The sequence below is a fragment of the Podarcis bocagei genome (genome assembly GCF_964188305.1).
Source record: "Podarcis bocagei genome assembly, chromosome: 11".
Taxonomy (NCBI): domain Eukaryota; kingdom Metazoa; phylum Chordata; class Lepidosauria; order Squamata; family Lacertidae; genus Podarcis; species Podarcis bocagei.
Window position 1 is genome coordinate 65,802,979 of NC_138136.1, and position 17,607 is coordinate 65,820,585.

A 17,607-nucleotide genomic window follows, 5' to 3' on the forward strand; every position below is an offset into this window, starting at 1 on the left:
CAGGCATCCCCAAACTCGGCCCTCCAGATGTTTATTATTTTTTTTTTATAATAATTTTTTTATTTGCTTTTTTCCAGGGTAAAAATACAACATCAGTAACACAACAAAAGCGGTTTTACAGAAAAGAAAAGAAATTATAGAGAGAAAAAAGAAATTCACTTTTTCAGATCAATTTTCATAATCAACCAGACTTCCCCACGTCCTCCATCCCCTGCTTTCTTTACAATAAAAAATAAACAGCAAATTAATACCTTATTTCAGTTGTTTTTGTGTTTTCATTTAGTTATATAATCCATAATTTAAACGTTTCAAAATCTTAAAACTTAGTTTCTATCATTTACCAATTTCAATACTGAAGCGTGTTTTTCCAAAGCACTTAGCAAACTCTCAACATTCATATAACTTATAATGTTTTTGTAAATAGTCCTTAAATTTTTTCCAGTCCTCTTCCACTGCATCTTCTCCCAGGTCTCGGATTCTGCCTGTCATTTCGGCTAATTCCATATAGTCAATCAGCTGCGAATGCCATTCTTCCAGCGTAGGTAGTTCCTGTGCCTTCCAATATTTAGCTATAAGAATCCTTGCTGCTGTAGTTGCATCGGCCCTCCAGATGTTTAGGGACTACAACTCCCATCAGGACCAATGGTCAGGGATGATGGAAATTGTAGTCCCAAAACATCTGGAGGGCTGAGTTTGGGGATGCCTGATCTAGTCCAACCCCATGTTCTCTGACCAAAGCCTTATTGGGCTCTCCCTTCTGGGGCAGCCAAGACACCATCTGCAAATTGGGGGGGGGGGGAGTAGAGCTAAAAAATACGAGAGGGGTTAGTGACCCACAGACTTAAAGGGGCCACAGCAGAATCACCCCAGCCCTGAAGAGCCCTGGAAGCAGTGGGGTTGGAGCCAGAGCCAGGCAGGCGAGAGATCACCCCCCCCCGCCCCCGCTCAGCTGCCCACAGTCCAAGGCCAGGCCCTGACAGCCACCGAGATGTCTGGGAGCAGCTGAGGCTACCAAGGGAGAACTCCGCCCCCACCCCCTCCAGTCTCCTTTGGGGACCTGCGTCATCCCTGGTGGGCTGTTAGGAGTTTCCTAATGAAAGGCAAACAGCCCCCCCCTCCAGCGCGCACACACACACACACGCATTGCCAAGCCCCATCGGTCATTGACTCCTCCAGCCAAAGTCAACAAATAGCAGAGCCCTGAGCACACGGTGGGGGCAGGGAGAGGCCTGAAGGAGCTGCCTGTGCAAGAGAAGCGGGGAGCCAAGGGCCCCCAGAGGTCAACCCAAGGGGAGACTTCACGGCCTGGGGGCCTTGGAGGGCTGCCCTCCAGCAGCTCTCCAAGGGTGGCTCCATTTGCCCTCCTGGTGCATCCAAAATTATGGAATTACATCTTCAGGAGAAGAACAGGCTCGGGAGTAAATTCTTCAGAAACCTGGAGTCCCTGAAGGGGTGGGATGGTGCCCGGTATGGCTCCTCCTTTGGGCAACTCCTGCAGCCGAGCTGGTGCCAACGTCTTGCTCCGCTTTCCCTTGGAAGAGGGAGGGCTGGTCGTCTGGGCAGCCCAGGACCTCTAAACACAAGGTTGCACCCTGGGGTAGTCAGCTGGGTGCTGCGAACGCAGCCAACACGATGCAGGAGGCAGGAGGTACAAGTTACCGGACTCTGCAGCCACAGCAGCTGCTGTGATTCTCCCGCCCCCAGAGGCACACTCCGCTGTCTCTCCAGACAGATGGATGGCAGCAACAGAGGGGGAAGGGATCCCCACCCAGTCCAACCCCTTGTAATTCAGGAACCACAATGGAAGCATCAAAAATTTCCCATAAGGGAGACTCCTTTCCCTTTGGAGTGAGTCCCCTGCCCCACAGGCACCCCCCCCAAGTGCTGTGTGTGTGTTGTTTTTTTTAATGATATTTATTAAGGTTTCAAAGAAAAGAATTACATGAATTTTAAAAAAAGAAGAAAAGAAAGACAAAAGTAAAAATAAAAGAAAAAATACAAAATACAAAAAAGAAGATAAAAAACTCTTAAAAAATACATCAGTCTTTCCATACCTTACATTCATTTCCTTGTTTCCCTGACCTCCTCACACCTCCCTTTTTTGTATTCCAATTCAGTTAGTTAATTCAGCAATTTCTTTCCCTCTTTGTTTTTATCTTAGTCCTTTAACATAATATATTATAACTTTGGAGTCTCACCTGTTAACAATCCATTTTTACATACACCTTTATAACATTGCTGCTTAAACCACTTAACTTCATTCTGACATCATTCTAACATTCATTAATTTTGCAATATTTCTGTAAATAGTCTTCAAATTTCTTCCAATCTTCTTCCACCAACTCTTCTCCCGCTGTGTGTGGGTTTAAGGTTCCTTAACTTGAAGCTGGAAAGGGCACAAAGGGGGCTGGGAGGTGGGTGCTTTGAAAGAGTGGCGTGACAAGGAGTGGCTGCTTCTCCACACTCACCAGCTAGACACTTGAGATCCCAAAGCCACACATGGACCCCCCCCTTTTGGCTCAGGTGGTCCTGCAGACCCGCCCTGAGACATGGGAACCTGTGGGGGGGGCTGGCGGGGGGCTTGCTTGTTTATGCGCAGCGCCCAGGGCGGGGTTTGGTGTTTGATGGTCATTGAACTGGGAGAAGAATGGCAGAGGGGGAGGAAGAGTGAACTTCTTGTGGCTCCTGTCCTTGTGGATGAGCGCCTCCCCTCCATCCCAGAGAGGGCTTTCCAGGTGCGAGGCTTCAGAGCCTGGCCTGGCCTGCTTGGCAGTGGCCCCTTGGCGCAAGCAGGCAAGCCTCTGCCAGGGCCACTTCCTCCCAGGGAGAAGCTGCAGGCCCAGACCTGGACTTCTCCTCCCGCCATCCCACTTTCGTGGCACACGTGGGGCGAGCGAGGGAGCAGCCTCAGAAGCAAGGGCTGAGCCAGGACCCTCGGAAACCTCCTTGTGCCAGGCCAGCTGCCTCCTCCTCCTCCTCCTCCTCCTCCCGACCCACAGCAGAGGGAGGCTCTGCAGACCACATTTCCCCAGCAGGGCCAGGCCAGGCTATTCTTAGTCCCACAGGCCTGGGGGGTCCAGAGTGCAGCAGCAGCAACAGGCTCCTCCACCAGGCACACAATTGACTGCCAAACAGCTGCCCCTGCCCCCCCCCCCGCCGCCGCCCCCAGGCTGCAAGTGGGGCTGTCTGGCCTCTCCACCAGGCTGGGCACAATTGGGAGACGGGTGGAGTTTCCAGAACTCTCAACAACAAAAACCCAACCATCATTTTTCATGACGTGCACACATGCAATCAATCAGCAGGAGCCAGAGGCAGCTTTGCTATACTTCTCCTGTTAATTGGGGGGTTATTTCCTGTTAATTTCCAGCAAGAACCACGTGGGAGCCCCCATTTCGGCCTCTAAATATGGCTGACATTCTGCTGCAAGGGCAGAAGCTTCTGTCACTCTCCTGCCGTTCGAAATATTTGCATAAATAGTTTTTATTGTTTTACACCATGATGTCAATGTTTGCTGTGCCTTAAGCAGCTGAATTGCAGTCTGGGGCTGAGAGTGGGGGCTTTCAAAGTGGGGCACATTAAACTCTGGCAATGCCTGTCAGGCCCAGTGGGGCTGTCACCCACCAATTAGCCTGCTCTGATTTTAAAAAGGCTCTTACGACTGTTTTATTCTGATGGGCATTTCTTATGTTGGAGCCCTGAGTGCATTTTTATTTAGTTTTGCTCAGCTGTTGATTGTGTGATTTTTTAAAATTGATTTTATGGAAAAAATACAAAAGGGTATCTGTCAATAAAGAGATTACAAATGTAACCATTATAACAAATGCAGGAATTCTGCCCCCTTTCCCCTATTGTGGCTTCAATATTTCTAACAGATTTTCTCAGTAGTATAATATATAATATATATTACATAAAATTGCTCTCTATTTCAGGCATTAGTGAGTACAAACTAGGTTAATTTTTTTTAAGGAAAACATTAATAACATAGAGCAGTACATGGTGATGTTTTCTGCTGCTGTTTTCACTTAGTGCTTTTTAAATCAGGTCTGGCACCTTTTTTGTTGTGATTTGTAGTTCTGTTTGTAAGTTGCCTTGAGTTTGATTCTGTCATAGAGAGGGTGGGCTGTGGGTGTCCTAATTGAAAAAGAATAATAAGCATAACACAAATTGTGAACTGCTTTGTTTGATTGAAAGTAAAGGGGGGAAAATATTGTGGTGGTGGGGAGGGCTGGGAATGCCCCACTCCTGCCTGGACTGGAAGTGCTTAGGGAGAAGATATGATCCCGAAGCAAGTGTCTCAGCCATTGGGGTTATGCCTGGCCTGACCAGCACTCAGCTTGTAAACTGAGGAGAGCATCCTCTCCGCATTCAGAAGGTCGGGGCAGAAACATACTGGCCTGAAGCTCTGGAATGGTGTAATGTTGGAAAGTGTCAATCACTTATCCTATCTTTGTGGAAACATACCTTTGTGGACCAACATTGATGCTGAAATCCACATCACCTGCGCTCTGGAAGTGCAGATTCGTTTACAAAGCTATTGTACTACCAACCTTACTGTCTGCTTGTGAAACATGGACCACCTATAAACACCATCTTCAACTCCTCAAAAGATTCCCTCAACGATGTCTCCAAAATTTTTTACACATCACTTGGGAAAACAGGCAAAGTTCACCAGTGTCAAGGCAATGATTCTTCAACGTCAACTTCGTTGGACTGGTCATGTTGTTTGGATGCCTGATTATCGTCTTCCAAAGCAATTATAGTGGTACCTCGGGTTAAGTACTTAATTTGTTCTGGAGGTCCATTCTTAACCTGAAACTGTTCTTAACCTGAAGCACCACTTTAGCTAATGGGGCCTCCTGCTGCCACTGCGCCGCCAGAGCACGATTTCTGTTCTCATCGTGAAGCAAAGCTCTTAACCTGAAGCACTATTTCTGGGTTAGCGGAGTCTGTAACCTGAAGCGTATGGAACCCGAGGTACCACTGTACTGTTTCCAACTCAAGAATGGAAAGTGAAATACTGGTGGACAACAAAAGAGGTTTAAAGACGCTCTCAAGGTAAATCTTAAAAATGTGGTATAAACACTGATAACTGGGAAACACTGGCCTGTGAGCAGTCCGACTGGAGAACAGCCTTCACCAAAGGTATCATGGACTTTGGAGACACTCGAACTCAGGCGCAAGGGAGAAACATGCTAAGAGGAAGGCACGCTTGGCAAACCCTCGCCGTGATCAACTCCCACCTGGAAACCAATGTCCCCACTGTGGAAGGACGTGTGGATCCAGAATTGGCCTCCACAGTCACTTGTTGTTCTTGTTTAGTTGTTTAGTTGTGTCCAACATGTCCGCCTCTTCGTGACCCCCTGGACCAGAGCACGCCAGGCCCTCCTGTCTTCCTCTGCCTCCCGCAGTTTGGTCAGTCTCATGTTTGTAGCTTCGAGAACACTGTCCCACCATCTCGTCCTCTGTCGTCCCCTTCTCCTTGCGCCCTCCATCTTTCCCAACATCAGGGTCTTTTCCAGGGAGTCTTCTCTTCTCACCACAGTCACTTACGGACACACTATTAAGACCCTGTTCATGGAAGACAATCTTACTCAGTTCTGAATGATCGCCAAAGAAGACTAAACGAAGCACCAGGATACTGGAGGCTCCGCATGAGAGGGACATCACATTTGGCCCTCTGAGAAGAGCCAGAGGAGGGAGAACGAACTCCATAATGAATAACAGGAGCAGCGGCTGCAGTCGAGCTGGGAGGGAGCTGGAGGAGAGCTGCGCAACCGCCTCAGGATCAGCCCCTCGCTTCGGAGCACTCGCTTCGGAGTGGTGACCCACAGCTGCAGCCGAGGGCAGCCTTCGCGGGCCAAGGAGTTTGGCGGCGGCACGCAACCCTCGGGCACGACAGCTTGGCAAACGCCCCGCGCCCGCCGCCGCCTCCTCGTCGTCTTCGCCGCAGCTGCCCGGCAGATGCGCCCCGCGGCCCGCCAGCCCCTTTCCGGAGAGGCTCGGGGGAGGCAGGCGGGGCTGGGGGGGCCTGGAAAGGAGGAGCCTCTCCGGCCCAGCGCGGGGGCCAGATGTGGCCAGTCGCAAACTCTCTGCCCATGGCCCGGGGCACGCTTGGATCCACCGTCTGCGCCGTCGAGGGGGCGCACCACCCGCGTCCCCCGGACTCCCTGGGGTGGCTCTCCAGACCCGAAGGCGTCTCTTCGCCCCCCACGATCCTCTGCAGGGCCGGACTGGGGTTTGAGGAGGCCCTCCGCTCCTGAAGGTAATGGGGCCCATTAGATGTCCAGCTGTCCTTTGCCAACAACAAATGGTCGCTGTTTTGTGTGTTGAATATGTGCTATATGGCAATTTAGGGACCTAATAGGAGCCTACACAACACAAAAGACTCTTCCTGTATGTAGGTTTTTGTTCTTTTAATCTTATATTTTGGAAATGTACATCCAGGGTTTTTCTTTACATTTTCTGGTGGGACCCTAAGCTATAGCTTGTGTAGCTTAGACGTAAATCCGGCACCGATCCCCTGCCCCTGGCCCCGCTTTGGCCCCCGCAAGGGCAGCAGGGCTGCAGGTCTTCGCCGGCTCCCCACTGGACGCCCCTCGGGGCAGAGAGCGGCCGTCGCGGAGGCTGGCGCGGGCGAGAGGGGCGGGGCAGCGGCCCTGGGCGCGCACCAATGAGAGCCTTTCCTGCCGTCGCCGCCTGGCCAATGGGCGCGCTGCGTCGCCGTCGCCATGGTAGCGGCCAGCTGGGCCCCCAGTCCGTGTTTGGCGTCTCCGCGACGACGTCTCCGGACCCCCCACCCGCAGCGGCGCCGGTCGGAGGGATGGAGCCGGAGGGCGGGTGAGGAATGGAAGAAAGAGACGGAGGCGCAGAGGGAGGGGCGGGGGAGGAGGCGAGGATACGCCGAACACGTGTCTCTCTGCACGTGTGAATGGGGGCCGTGGTCTCCTGAGCCGCATGCCGGTGGGCAGTCCAAAGTGGGCGCCACCCAGGCAAGCAAGGGGGCATCCTCACAGCAAACTCTAGCCAGGCAAAAGCCCTTGAGAAGGGCACAGAGCAGGGGAGGTGTGGCCTGCTGGGAATGCCAAGGGCCGGGCAGAGGGAGAGGGAAGGCCACATTTGGCTCCAGGCCTGCCTTAAACTGTTTGAGAGCCCCTTATTTCAAGGACTGCCCATGTTGAGGTGGGATTTGGGAGGGTTCACTTGGGTGTCCTCCTTTAAGATTCATTTGGCTGAGAGGCCGCAGAGACAGGCCTTCTTGGTGGTGGCTCCTGACCTGGGCACAGAATCCCCTTCTTAAAGCTCTGCACTTGGAGTCATCCTATGTTGTGAACCACCCGGAGACCTACAACTAAAGGGCGGTATACAGATTTAATAAATAAATATCAGCCCCATATGTTCCCTGACCTTCAGTTAAAGATTTAACTCTATAGGTTGAGGCAGGAATCCCCCCTCCCCCATGAAATTATGAGGCGAAGCCTGGTTTTAATGACATTTATTGCTGTGTGACTTTGGCTTGGTGTTCTGTGTTATGCAGGAGCAAAACTAGGCTTTATTTTACCTGGGTCAAAGACCCAGTTTGGCACACATACCTCATGAATATTTTGCATACACACACCCACACCCAGCCTGGGAGCCTCAATTCTGCCCCTCTGGAGGCTTCACCGGGGCAAGAAAACCTGGCTACACCCCCCCCCCCGCCCCATAGCACTGGCTGTCTTACTGATGAAGGGCAAGATGCATTTTTTTTTTTTTAAAAAAAACCCCAGTTTCCCATTTTCTTTCTTGGAGCGAAGGGTCTGTGCCATTCATTTTTCTGCCTTTTCCCCTTCCTGAACCTGTGCAGGTCCCTGGCTCCCGCCCTTCCAGGCCCACCTGCGCCCAGCGATGGAGAGGCAGCACCCCCTGGCCCCGAAGCCCCCGGCTGTGTGGCGGAGCCCCCCCTGTGCCCGGGAGAGGAGGGGCAGGAGCCGGTGGTGGTGTACGGCCCCAAGGAGATGCTGCCTGAAGATCCCCCGGTGGTGGTCCGCACCCCAGCCTACTCGGTGGAGCTGCCTCCCTGCCACGGGGTCCCAGGACCCACACTTGGGGAGCTGCCGGCCACGGAACAGGAGGCCATCCCCGTTGTCCCCCTGGAGCCCATGAGGGAGCTCCCCATTCGGGGAAAGTGCCTGATCTACAACTGGCAGGAGGAGGTAAGGTTGCCTGGGCTCCACACCCCTGGACTGGCAGGAGGGGGTGGCAAGGGGGGGGTGTCACCAGGGAATTCCTGTTCCCTTCTCCCCCTGCATTTCCCAAGTGAAGAGACAGCAGCAGCCCCTATGCCAGGGCGTAGCTTTTTGGATGCAAGGGCGCCTGGCGGCCATTTAGTTCAAGCCCCTGCAGTTTGGGAACCACAACTAAGGAACCCTGGACAGGAACCCTGCTCAACCTCTGCTTTAAAAGGAGAAGGAGAGTCCACCAGATTCCAAGGGAGTCTTCTCCACTGCCAAGCAGCTCTTACGGTCAGAAATTTCTTCCCAAAAATCTTTAATAAAAATAAATAAATAAATAAAAAATAAAGTTCTTCCCAATGTTTAGTCGGAAGTAGATGATCTATGGAGGCACACAGACCCAGCAGCAAATCCTCAGCTGCACCAGATAATAATAGTAGTAGTAAGAATAGTAATAATGATGATGATGATGATAAAAACCCCGCCCATCTGGCTGGGTTTCCCCAGCCACTCTGAACAGCTCCCAACAGAAGACATCTGAAGGCAGCCCTGTTTAGGGAAGCTTTTAATGTTTGATGTATTACTGCATTTTAATATTTGGTTGGAAGCCGCCCAGAGTTGCTGGGGAAGCCCAGCCAGATGGGCGGGGTATAAATAATAAATTATTATTATTATTATTATTCACAATAAAACATCAGACATTAAAAACTTCCCTAAAGAGGGCTTCCTTCAGATGTCTTCTAAAAGTCAGATAGTTGTTTATTTCCTTCACATCTGATGGGAGGGTGTTCCACAGGGCGGGCGCCACTACTGAGAAGGCCCTCTGCCTGGCTTCCTGTAACTTCTCTTCTCGCAGTGAGGGAACCACCAGAAGGCCCTCGGAGCTGGACCTCCGTTTCTGGGCTGAATGATAAGGGTGGAGATGCTCCTTCAGGTCTACTGGGCCTTTGAGGGCTTTCAAGGTCAGCACCAACACTTTGAATTGTGCTCGGAAACGGACTGGGAGCCAATGTAGGTCTTCCAAGACTGGTGTTATATTGTCTCGTCGGCCGCTCCCAGTCACCAGTCTAGCTGCCGCATTCTGGATTAGTTGTAGTTTCTGGGTCACCTTCAAAGGTAGCCCCACATAGAGCGCATTGCAGGAGCCCAAGCGGGAGATAACTAGAGCATGCACCACTCTAGATCAGATCTCCAGAGAGAGTGAAGAGAGAGCCCTGCCCCCAGCACCACAAAACTCCCTTCAACCTTCAGGTAACTTTGTCCCCCCCAAAACCTCGTCCCTCAATTGTCCTGCGTGGGCTGGCTTGGTCGTGGTTGCCATTCTGGGCAACTGGACTATATTTCCCCAGTGGCGTGGCGTGGGGGGTGCAGGGGGGCGGACGCACCGGGCGCAACATCTGGGGGGGGCGCGCTCGCACTTGCAGCTCTAAAATCCACGGGTTAGGGGGCGCAAATTACCGTATTTTTTGCACCATAACACTCACTTTTTTCCTCCTAAAAAGTAAGGGGAAATGTCTGTGCGTGTTATGGAGGGAATGCCTATGGGTGGCATGCCTACGGATTTTCCTCCTCTAAAAACTACGTGCGTGTTATGGTCGGGTGCGTGTTATAGAGCGAAAAATACGGTACTTGCCTTGCCCCGGGTGCTGACAACCCACGCCACGCCACTGTATTTCCCTGACATGCCTGGTTCAGTTTTCCCAATGGCTGATTAACATTCTACAGCCTTTAAAATGTGTTGGGGAGTAACTGTGTTTTGGTTTGATTTTGTCCTACTTATTTTGTGCTTTTATCCTGTATTTTAATCTTGTGAGTCACTCCACCTTGAGATCTTTGGAGGAACGGCAGTATATACATTTAATAAATAAAATAGAAATGAAAGGCCCTCTCCCCTGCTGATTGGGGAAGGACTCTCTAGGGATCGGGCAAGGGCTGTGGGGTGGCTGGGCTAAATCTGCTGCCCCTCGCTGCCTAAAGGGAGGAGTGCCCTGAGTGTGCCAGGAGACCCCAGGGGGAGGGAACAGCTGGCAGCCCCCTGCCCTGCCCTGCCCAAAGGGTCCTCTGGCTAACCTGCAGCCGCCCTCTCTGCCCTCTTCCAGAGAGCCACCAACGACCTGGACCGCGTGCCCTGTCCCGAGTGGGGCACAGAGGCCTCCTTCTACCGGCACGGGCACCGGGGGCTGCTCACCCAGCAGTTTCTGGCTGGCCTAAGCAGCAGCACCACCATGAAAGACGCCTACCGCAGGCCCTGGAGGACTGGGCTCCCCATAAGAGGTGAGGATCTGGGGAGGGAGTGGGGGGGCAGAGCCAAGAGCGGCCTTTCCAGACAGCCAAGGAAAAAAACTTTGCCACAAAAGTGTTTATTGTTTGCTTTCCGGTTTCTCCTCGTTAAGCAGACAGACACTTTTTGTTCTTGGGTCCAGACCCGCCCAAAGCACACCCGCCTCCGGCTCTGTCCCTGACCTGGAGGACTCTGACCACTCGGCCCTCCTGCAGAAATGGCAACACGAGGCGGGTGGGTGGTCTCTGTGGGACAAAGCCCCTTCCTCAAAACAGGGGCTCCTCCTTGACCTGAACTCAGTCAGATACGGGCCTTAAATGCCTTCGAAGCATAGAATTGTAGAATCAGAAGGGACCCCGAGGGTCCTCTAGTCCACCCCCTGCAGTGCGGGAATCTCGGCTGAAGCATCCAGGACAGAGGGCCCCCCCAAGCTCTGCTTAAAAGCCCCCAAGGAGGGAGAGGCCACCACCGTCCAGGGGAGACTGTTCTGCTGCCAAACCGCTCTTGCCATCAGAAAGTCCTTCCTGTTGTTCACTGGGAATCTCGTTTCTTGGAACTTGAATCTGTTGCTTTGGCTCCTTGGGAGCGGCAGAAAGCCAGCTTCCTCCCTCTTCCATGGGGCAGCCCCTCTGGGGACCCTTCCAGGCTCTCCGGTGTGGGCTGCCTTGAAAAGCACGGGAATGATGACATTTTACCTTTCGCTCCTCCTTTTCATTTGGCTTTGAGTCTTCTTCTGTGTTTCGATTAAGCCCATTTCATTCCTGTTCGCTGCCCTGAGCCCTCGCAGAGCTGGGGGGGGGGGGAGGCAGCAGCTCCACCGCCTCCCTCCATTCTCTGGGGGTCCAGAGTGTGAGGGGCCACAGGCTGGGGACCCTTTCCATGGGGCTTCCTGGAGGAGGGGGAGCCTGCCCAGCTGCTCTGGGGGGGGGGGCGTTGGCCTCTTGGACGTCTCCAGCTGTCACTCAGGCAAAGCTCTTAGCAGCTTGAGCCCCCACCCCCCAGAAACTGCTTCCCCCACCCCAGTCTAAATCAGGCTTCTCAAGAGTCACCCGCCGTAGGCAGGCCTGCTCTGCTCCCACAGGCTCCAAGCAATCGCCATGGGTGCTGCAATGGGCTTCCCTTGTGGGTGCCGTTCTCCCAAGGCTTCCTTGCAAAGCTGAGCTGGAGTCACTGGCAAAGCCCCCAAAGCCCCCCTGGGCCCCCCTCCCCCCAACCTGACCGTCTTCTCAGAGTGATGATGTTGGAGCTTCACGGCTGAAACGGGGTCTTTGTGAGGCCTGGAGAGCTGTAACCTGAGCTTACCTGGGTAGATCACCTTTGCATTCGCACCCTGAGCTGCTTTGTCTCATATCAAGAGGAAAGAGTGAAGCCGTCCTTGACCTCTCGCCTGGGTCCCCCTTTCCTGGGGAGCTTCTCCCCACTGCCCCTCACAGCCACCCCCCCCCCAGCCCAAGCCCACTGGGCAGCCTTTCTGTGCAACATTTCTGTAGCCTGCTGGAGATTTCACCACTGCTAGTGGATCAGACCCATCTGGTCCAGCCTCCTGTTCTGACAGTGGCCCCCCAGATGCAGGGGGGAAACCATCAAGCAGGATTTGAACACAAGCCCTCTCCCCTCCCATGGTTTCCGGCAGCTGGGATTTAGAAGCATTCCTGCCAGAGCTGAGCCATTGTGGCTTCGAGCCCCCAATATCCCTCTTGCCCTCTATGAACGTGTCACGTCGCCTTTTCAAGCCATCCAAGCCTCACCGCCTCATGTGGAAGGGAGTTCCATAGTTTAACAGTGCTGCATGAAGGAGGACTTCCTTTATCTGTACTGAATCTTCCAACATTTAGCTTCGTTGGACACCCAGGAGTTCTGGTGTTAGACCAAAATATAAGCCCCGAGAGGGGGGGGGGAAGAGCCCTCCCCTGGCTTGGAGCTCGAAGACGTCACTGCTGCCCAGGGAGGCGAAGGAGCCTGGCATGTGTGGGGTGCAAGCAGAGGAGGACATTCTGCTCCCCCCTCTCCCCCCCCCACTTGAGGCCCCGTCCTGCCTTCTGGGATCTGACCTCCTTCCTTGTCCTCCTCCCGCAGGGCAGCGTGAGGCCATGCTGGAGTGGCTCCTGTACCAGAAGCACAGGTGAGCAGTGGGCAGAAAGTCCAAAATACCAGGGCAGCAGGTGAGCCGTGGGTGGCCCCCTCCTGCCTCTGGAATGGGCTTTCCAAGGCGAGAGAGGCTTCCTTCCCTCTGGCTCTGCAAGAGATTTGGGTGCTCCATTGTGCAGAGCTGCAGCTGCCCCCCCCCCCCGGTCTCACCCGCTGTGCCATCGCCCGTTTCCCAAATGGCAGAGGCTCCGCCAGACCAGGGACACTTGCTTTGGCGCTCGAGGGCGCAGTCCGTCTTTGGGCTTCCCTGCCCCAAGGCAGCCCTGGAGGAGAGGGTGTGACACAAAACAAAGGAAATACCGTGAAAATCCCCGAAACGAGAAGTAATTGACTAGAAATATTATAGAATTAAACTAAGTAACAAAAATCTAAAAGTTTAAGGAAAAAATTAGAAAAACCTAGAATTGAACAAAGCCTTAACGGGATGCCGGCTACAAACCTCGTTTCCTGAGTTTGTAATCATTTAAGGTTTATGATTTCTCTATTTCCTTCTGAGGAATCTGAATAGTTCAGTGAAACGAGGTTTGTAGCCAGCATCCCGTTAAGGCTTTGTTCAATTCTAGGTTTTTCTAACTTTTCCCTTAAACTTTTTGATTTTTCGTATTTAGTTTAATTCTATAATATTTCTAGTCAATTTCTAGTCAATTCTAGTCAAGAATTCTTGTTTCAGGGATTTTCATGGTATTTCATTTGTTTTGTGTAATTTCTCGGTTCCGTGACTATCTTTTTTCTACTAGACGACAGGGTGGGCAGGTGCCCCCCAGTGGCGGTGCATATGCCCACGCTGCCCAGGGCGGGTGCGCTCCCGAGGGGGGGGGGGTGGCACAGAGGGTGCCCTCCCAGGCGTGGGATAGCTGCTCAGGTGCCCATCTGCGACTCCCAGGCCTCCCCCAGCTATCAAAATGAAGGAGGAAGTGGGCGGAATGCCACTGGCGAAGCCGTGCAGCTCCCCCCTTCCCCCAATGGCTCGGGGTAGGCTTGGGAGTCGCAGGCGTGCCAAATGTCACCCCCCCCCAAGGAAGACATCTGGGGCAGTCCGCCCCCACCGCACCCCCTTCCTCCGCCCCGGTTCCCCCTTGCCAGGAGCAGATTGCGGGGGCATTCCACGTCAGTTCAACGCAGTCATGCCACTCACCGTCTCGGATTTTGATGAAACTTGGTGTACACCCGTCCCTTGTGGTTGAAAGAAACCCCCTCAAGTCCCCCCCTATCTCAAACGGTTTTAATTTTATAGCACTTAAAAGTTTAATGAAATCTGTGTTTGTCTTCCTCTTGAGATCCTCAGCCTTGTGTGCATTTTATTTTCTTTCTCCATAACCAATGATCAGATCTTTTTGAAATTTTACATAGAGATCAATAACATGATGAGAATTTCAGGAAAAAATACACCAGCACACAAAAGATTTTATAAATGCCTTAAAAAATGTATAAATGTAGCTTTTTGGGTGGAAAAACTAGATTTAGAAAACCTAAATTTTCAGCATTAGGGCACACTGCAATCAAAAGTTTTTGATGGTGAAAATTATTGCAAAGACGTGTTCTTTCTCAACAAAGAATAAAATTTATGGGTCTCTTATGTCTGATCATTGGCTATGGAGGAAAAAAATAAAATGCACACAAGGCTGAGCATCTCAAGAGGGGCAGAAACACTGATTTCACGAAACTTTGAAGTGCTATAAAATTTAAACCGTTTAAGATAGAGGGGAAAAACTTAAGGGGGTTTCTTTCAACCATAAGGGAAAGGTGAACACCAAGTTTCATCAAAATCTGAGACAGTGGGTGGCAAAGCCCTTGTTTTGTGCGTTGATTTGATGTGGAATGACCCTGGGAGCAAGTGGGGACTGGGCACAATGGAGAGGTGGAAGCAAAGGGGCTCTCCGAGGAATGGGACCGGGGCACGGACTGTTAAGCTGCCCACTTTGAGAGTGGCATGGAAGGGGCCTGGCGCCGAAGGCCAGTTTGCTCCTTGCAGGGGGTCCTTCTGATCCCTCCCAACCAGCGTGGCAGGTCAAGCGCCCTGAGGAGACCAGCGTGGGAGACTTTTCCCGAATTGAAGAAGGTGTTTGAAGAATTAAAGAAAAGACCAGCTGCATCAATCCTTTCCTGGTAACTCCAGCCAAGGGATGGAAAAGAAAGCAGGACAGGAATCTGTGCGTGGGGAATAACAAAAGCATGGGTAGGCAAACTAAGGACCGGAGGCCGGATCCAGCCCCATCGCCTTCTCAATCTGTCTGTGTGTTTTTACAGGAGTAGAATGTGTCCTTTTATTTAAAATGCACCTCTGGGTTATTTGTGGGGCATAGGAATTCGTTTCCCCCCCTTTTCTTTCAAAATATAGTCTGGCCCCCCACAAGGTCTGAGGGAGAGTGGACCGGCCCCCTGCTGAAAAAGTTTGCTGACCCCTGAACAAAAGCAGATTGGAGACCCCTTCCCTCAGAGGCAGGCGGAGGGTCTCAGGGGTGCAGCCTCCAGCCCCCGTGCCCCAAATCTCAATGCTGAACCTCGTGGGGTGGGGTCCTCCCTTCCCCCAGATCCCATGGGGCCAGAGAAGGGAGGCAGGTTTGGGGGAAGATGGAGCTCTCTGCCGAAATTTGCTCCGTCTCCTTTGGGGTTGACGCAGCACCCCAAGCTCAGATCTTCCTGGGAAATCTCTGAGGTCTCCTCAGTGGGGCTCCCAGTGGCAGGGAACTGGACACTGCCCCCCCCCCATTCCAAGAAGCTGCTTCCCACCCACCCCCCGTCTTTCTCTGCAGCAAGGAGCTGAAGGAGGAGGAGGACGACGGCCCGCCATGTGGGCCCATGGATACCATCTCCACCACGCACGACCACTTTCGCAAAGAGGGCTTCGTGTCGGTGACCCCTGCCCCCACCAAGGTGAGAGAGAGGCAGGAAAGCGCCCCCCCCGGGCATCCCCCAACCCCCCCAAAAAGGAGGCTTCCATGTGACTCTTGCTCTCCCCCCCCAAGCCCCACGACTACCGCCTGGAGCAGCCGCAGACCTTCTGGTTGGAGCACTGCCGACAGGTGCCGGTGAGTGGCCCCCCCTCCCCAACACCCCACCCCCACCCCAAATGCCCTACATTCTCCCCCCCCCCCCGCATGGTCCTGACTTTGAAGAGGCTCTGGAGGGCACTGAAAAAGGAAGGGGAACAGGAGTTGGGTTCTCTCCTCCCCCCTTGCACCTGTTGCTTTCACTTGACGAGGCTGCCCCCCCCCGCCCCAAAAAAACAAGACAATGCTGGCTCCCTGACAGGCAGAGGGAGGGGGTGGCCCACGGTGGTGCATTTGCCGGCCCCCAGCTGCCTTCTCACTGTTTCTCTCCCCCCCCCCCGTAGGGCGTCTCCAATATCCGGACTGGTGACACCCCCTTCAAGAAGTGTGCGACATTCACGACCCCCACCACCGAATACCTCGACCAGCCGTTGCCCTACGGCCCAGAGAACTACCCCAAGCTCTAACAAAATAAAGGGGGGCAGCTATTGGTAGATTGGGGGTGTTGCTGCTTTGGGTCTTTTCCCCCCCTTGAAGCCCCCTGGCTGGGGGGGGCGCAGGATTTGAGGAGCTTCTGGACAGGCAAAGTGTGTCTCTCCATTTTGGATCTAGCAGCAAAGCCAGGAGAAGGAGAGCAGGGAGGGCTGCCGCCCCCCAGGCACCTTCCAACCTCCACCGGCCCCCTGCTCTGGCCCGGACAAATCTCAAAGGCTGCCCCAGGTTAAAAAGTCTGTATTTCGACAAAATATTTTGCACTATATTTACACCCGGAGGGAGGGGGGAGGAACAGCGGCGCTCTGGGTTGGCTCAGCCAGCTGAGTTGTGGTGCAGGATCCCACCTGCAAGGGGGGGTCAGGAACCAGCCAGCCCCCCGGCTGGGCGTGGGGAGCACAAGCAGCCTGGGACGATCCGTGCTCCGAGAGGTGCGCTGCCTCTCCCTGGGCTCCTGGGGCCTCCTTGCTGGCGCATCTTGGTCTGGGCGGGGGCAAGGGATGAAGGAGGTGGCAAGACCCAGCCCTGGGCACATTCCCGGGGGGGGGGGGCCTCTCATCCTGCCCCTCCTGCCCCGTCTTCTTCCTCTCTCTCTCTCTCGCTTTCCTCTCATAGCGGGGGACATTATGGCTCCAAGTGCTTCCTTCTCTCTCGTCCGCCCGCCTGTCTCTCATGGCTGGGGTGGGGGGCCTTATTGCTCCAAGGCAAAGGGGAGTTTCGGTGGCTCTTGGTGGTGGGAGGAGCCTGCTGCCCGGTACCCGTAAGTGGGAGGAGTCACAGGAGGGGGAGGAGCCACATCAGATGACCACATTCTTCTTCTTCTCGCCCAGCAGCCAATAGGTGCGCAGCTTGCCCTTCCCCTGGAGAGAAGAAGAGGCTCAGCCCTGGGACAGGTCACCCCCCCAAAAAAAAACCCCCACCCGTGCCCCTCACCCAGCAGAAACCGAGGGGGTCGTGGCTTCCAGCATCTTGCCACAACTCTCCCACAGGTCCAGGGCAGGAGGACCAGGAACGGCGACCTTTTCCTCCCTGGTGGAGGAGCCATGGGTCGGGGGCTGCCTGGTGGGGTGGGGGCTGCCACACGGCTTCCCCTCCCTCCCTCCCACCCAACCAGGGAGGATAGAGACCCCCACCTTCATCTCCACATCCCCCCTCAGCTCCAGCTCAAAGCAGCCAAACTCGTCCAGGTTCTCCTTGGTGGTGCTGGAGACGTGGATCTTCAAGGCTGGAAGTCACAAGGGGTGGGGTGTGGAGTCAGGGGGTCAGGGCTAGCGGGACCCCCTCCTTCCTCCCCTCCTTCCCAAAACGGGGCCAGAAGAGACAGATATGGGCCTGGGGAAAGATGCACAGCCAGCACCCACATTGGGCCAGAGGGAGGGAGGGACACCAGTTGGGGGGGAATCGTAGAACGGCAGTTGGGGGGCTTCCAAAGGCCCTCTAGTCCACCCCCCTGCAATGCTGTGCAGCAGACACTTCAACAAGGTTG

At 53.8% G+C, this 17,607-nt stretch overlaps 2 protein-coding genes across 2 annotated transcripts in view; one reads left to right on the top strand and one right to left on the bottom strand.

The window, feature by feature from the left end:
• Positions 1–6,670: 6,670 nt before the first annotated feature.
• On the top strand, positions 6,671–16,123 carry SPAG8 (sperm associated antigen 8; the record flags this gene model as incomplete). The annotated part of the gene is made up of 7 exons (XM_081213340.1): positions 6,671–6,837; positions 7,844–8,192; positions 10,310–10,484; positions 12,568–12,613; positions 15,393–15,513; positions 15,606–15,668; positions 15,974–16,123. The coding sequence occupies 7 exons, from the start codon at positions 6,671–6,673 to the stop codon at positions 16,094–16,096; spliced, it is 1,044 nt and encodes a 347-aa protein (XP_081069466.1). The 3' UTR covers positions 16,097–16,123.
• Positions 16,124–16,345: 222 nt separating this feature from the next.
• NPR2 (natriuretic peptide receptor 2) overlaps positions 16,346–17,607 on the bottom strand; it is a 38,543-nt gene continuing 37,281 nt past the window's right edge. The window contains exons 21-22 of the mRNA XM_081213324.1: positions 17,255–17,346; positions 16,346–16,981 (exon numbers count right to left, since the gene is read on the bottom strand). Coding sequence (XP_081069450.1) covers positions 16,919–16,981; positions 17,255–17,346 — 155 coding nt within the window. The 3' untranslated portion in view covers positions 16,346–16,918. The remainder of the gene's footprint in view (positions 16,982–17,254; positions 17,347–17,607) is intronic.